The 3,089-nt window shown below is 42.1% G+C and overlaps 1 protein-coding gene across 1 annotated transcript in view; it reads right to left on the bottom strand.

Moving 5' to 3' along the window:
• The window catches only part of LOC101860945 (chromodomain-helicase-DNA-binding protein 9), a gene marked incomplete at its 5' end in the record, with an annotated part of 50,784 nt that overhangs the window by 4,589 nt on the left and 43,106 nt on the right, over nucleotides 1–3,089 (bottom strand). Inside the window, 1 exon segment of the mRNA XM_035973570.1 lies at nucleotides 2,299–2,415. Coding sequence (XP_035829463.1) covers nucleotides 2,299–2,415 — 117 coding nt within the window.

The following is a 3,089-nucleotide window of genomic DNA, read 5'->3' as shown; positions in this document are numbered from 1 at the left end:
CTGACTAAATAAATAAACCCAATACCTTAACACTTCCACTGACTAAATAAATAAACCCAATACCTTAACACTTCCACTGACTAAATAAATAAACCCAATACCTTAACACTTCCACTGACTAAACCCAATACCTTAACTTTTCCATTGACTAAATAAATAAACCCAATACCTTAACACTTTCACTGACTAAATAAACCCAATACCTTAACACTTCCACTGACTACATAAATAAACCCAATACATTAACACTTCCACCAACTAAATAAGGACAAAATTACTTTAGAATAGGTAATGGGAGAAAGATCAGAGAAAAATAGCTTTTTTTAAGAACATTCGAGCAAAGGAATGAATGGAGAACCATGATCGTCGACGTCTGTCGCAGATCTGGCACTGAGTGATTAAATGAATGAATGAGGGAACGGAACAAGTAAAAGTAAGACAGACAAGACATAAACAATGGAGGGAAAGTCAAGAAGTAGGACCTACCAGACCTACCAGTGGCGCCCTCCAACCACTCACTGATATTTCACATGAAAAACTGTTCCCAAAATATACTACCAATATGAAGATCATGGAACTTTTCCCCCCACCGTTTGAAAGAAACAATCCAGAAAAGCAAAAAATAGAAATACGTTTAGGAACAAGACAGCAACTTGAGAAACTAAAGCAAAAACTATAACCCAAAAATTGTATACAATGGTGAAAGGTGAAAAGAAAAGCTGGTAAATTAATCTATAGACTAGTAGAGTAGTAGAATTTGCTTTAGGCAATGAGTAATTTCTACATTAGAGCATTCATTACGGATAAAGGGACAAAAAAATAAACCAATCAATCAAAAGCGGTGCGAGTATTTCCAAAAATAGAACCATTACAGTGAAGTTCAGCAAAGGTTTGCAGCGGGTAACAATTAATGAAAAAAGAATTTAAAAACAGCGATAGCAATTTGGAATAATTACACTGGACAGCACATTCACATGCAATTAGGCCAGTCAGGATTATTTCTGTAGTTTCAGAACAAACCGGCGTGACCAGTAGCCCCAGCACACATGCCACGTAGGACGCACGACGAGGACAAGGACTGCCCGCTCCACACACGACACCGGCACACAACTCACCTCCACCACGATGTCCAGCAATTTACTGCTGGGCAATGTCAAGATAGGATTTCTTTCTCTCTGTTCTAGTATATACATAAACCTTATGTCATAGAGCTTACAAAGTCAAATACTTTAAGTCCCAGAGCTTACAAAGTCCCACACCTTACAAAGTCGCAGACCTTACAAAGTCAAATACCTTAAGTCCCAGACCTTACAAAGTCCCAGAGCTTACAAAGTCGCAGACCTTACAAAGTCAAATACCTTACAAAGTCCCAGAGTCCCAGAGCTTACAAAGTCCCAGAGCTTACAAAGTCCCAGAGCTTACAAAGTCCCAGAGCTTACAAAGTCCCAGAGCTTACAAAGTCAAATACTTTAAGTCCCAAAGCTTACAAAGTCCCAGAGCTTACAAAGTCCCAAAGCTTACAAAGTCCCAGAGCTTACAAAGTCCCAAAGCTTACAAAGTCCCAGAGCTTACAAAGTCCCAAAGCTTACAAAGTCCCAGAGCTTACAAAGTCCCAGAGCTTACAAAGTCCCAGAGCTTACAAAGTCCCAGACATATTCAGGTCATTTCGTACCCCCGGAGTTGTATTCTTCACATTTTAGAATACTTCTAGTGCGAAAATCTCTGAAACTTTCAGAATTTCTCAAAAAATCATTTTGACAGACTGCTATGCAAAGCGTACGGATCGGATTAATGAGTAAATTTCCTCATTGGAAAGTGGGCACAGAGTTCCCCACGTCGTATGGATACGACAGTAAAACACAACGTACGGATAGGGATAAGTGGTGGCACAGAGTTCCCCACGTCGTATGGACACGATAGTAAAACATGACCTACAGATAGTGTTAACTAATGCACAGTAGAATTGTAAGTGGGCTGATTTATCAATGTCATGCTCATACTGTGCCGGTACAACATAGGGGGAACTGCTGCTTTTTCTTTTCTCATCCTTACTATCATCATTTTTTCCTCTACTTCTTTTGTATGTTTGTTACTCTCTTGTGAACTGTTATTTCCGGGGTGCCTTGATAGTCGAAGCAGACTTTGTGCTGTTGAGGCTAGAGAGGTAAGCAGAGTAAGTCTGATTCCCCGTTTCGACTTCTCTGTTGACATCCACCCCTGGGCGCTCCTGTGACCTAATGCAGTCGCGAGCGCCGCAAAAACCGTATTAAAACAAACAACTGGTCTGTTTCCCGTTACCTTCTTTCCTGTGGATCTATCCACTACGGCCACATTTTCATTGCCTGTCAGTTTGTCCAAGTTGAGAGTTCGGGGATCCAACTGAGGCTTGCGTCCCCGCCTACGTACAAAAGTCTCCTGCGGGGATGGAGGGGGAGGGAGGCGGACCGTACAGAAAGCATACAAACATATACCATGATGAGAAAAAGGGGGGAAGACTCCGAGTAACAGAGGAACTGGGATGGGAAAGGACAAAACTGCGCAGACCAAGAGCAAAAATAAACAACCATACTCCAGCCAGAAGCATAGTCAAAAAGGTAGAAACAGAGAGTGGTGCATTCAACAGGACCAAACTTGGGGCGGACTCCGCACACCCAGCTAGGAAACCTTCCCCTCAGTCAGCTTTGGATGCTTCTCTAAAATGTTCTTTGTCCTCCTCTCCTGTTTCTCCTGGCTACTACTTACTGCCATCTTTCAGCCACAGCCACTGATCTTAGGGTGAGAAAAATCAACCATCTAGCCTTCTCAGGGGGGGGGGGTGTCCCGATGCAAGTTGTGTACATTAAAGATCCCTTGGTGGTCCTAAAATCTATAAGAGTAGGTTTCTGCCGCCACCCAGTTCCAAAAACAATTTTAAAAATAGGCTCTGGCAAAGGCCTATACCCCTGGTGTTACCCATATTGACTCTTTCCAATGCGTGTCTTTGAATGCACCAAACTCCAACACATGAAGTGGGAAAAAAAAGATAAGGATGCAACTTGAGTTCACACAATGCCGTTCTAACATTTACTTGTATTTTGCTTGCTCCCCCC

The sequence above is a fragment of the Aplysia californica genome, unplaced genomic scaffold (genome assembly GCF_000002075.1).
Source record: "Aplysia californica isolate F4 #8 unplaced genomic scaffold, AplCal3.0 scaffold01431, whole genome shotgun sequence".
Classification (NCBI taxonomy): domain Eukaryota; kingdom Metazoa; phylum Mollusca; class Gastropoda; order Aplysiida; family Aplysiidae; genus Aplysia; species Aplysia californica.
The sequence above is the reverse complement of the archived record's forward strand: the minus strand, read 5'-3'. Positions and strand labels throughout refer to the sequence as shown.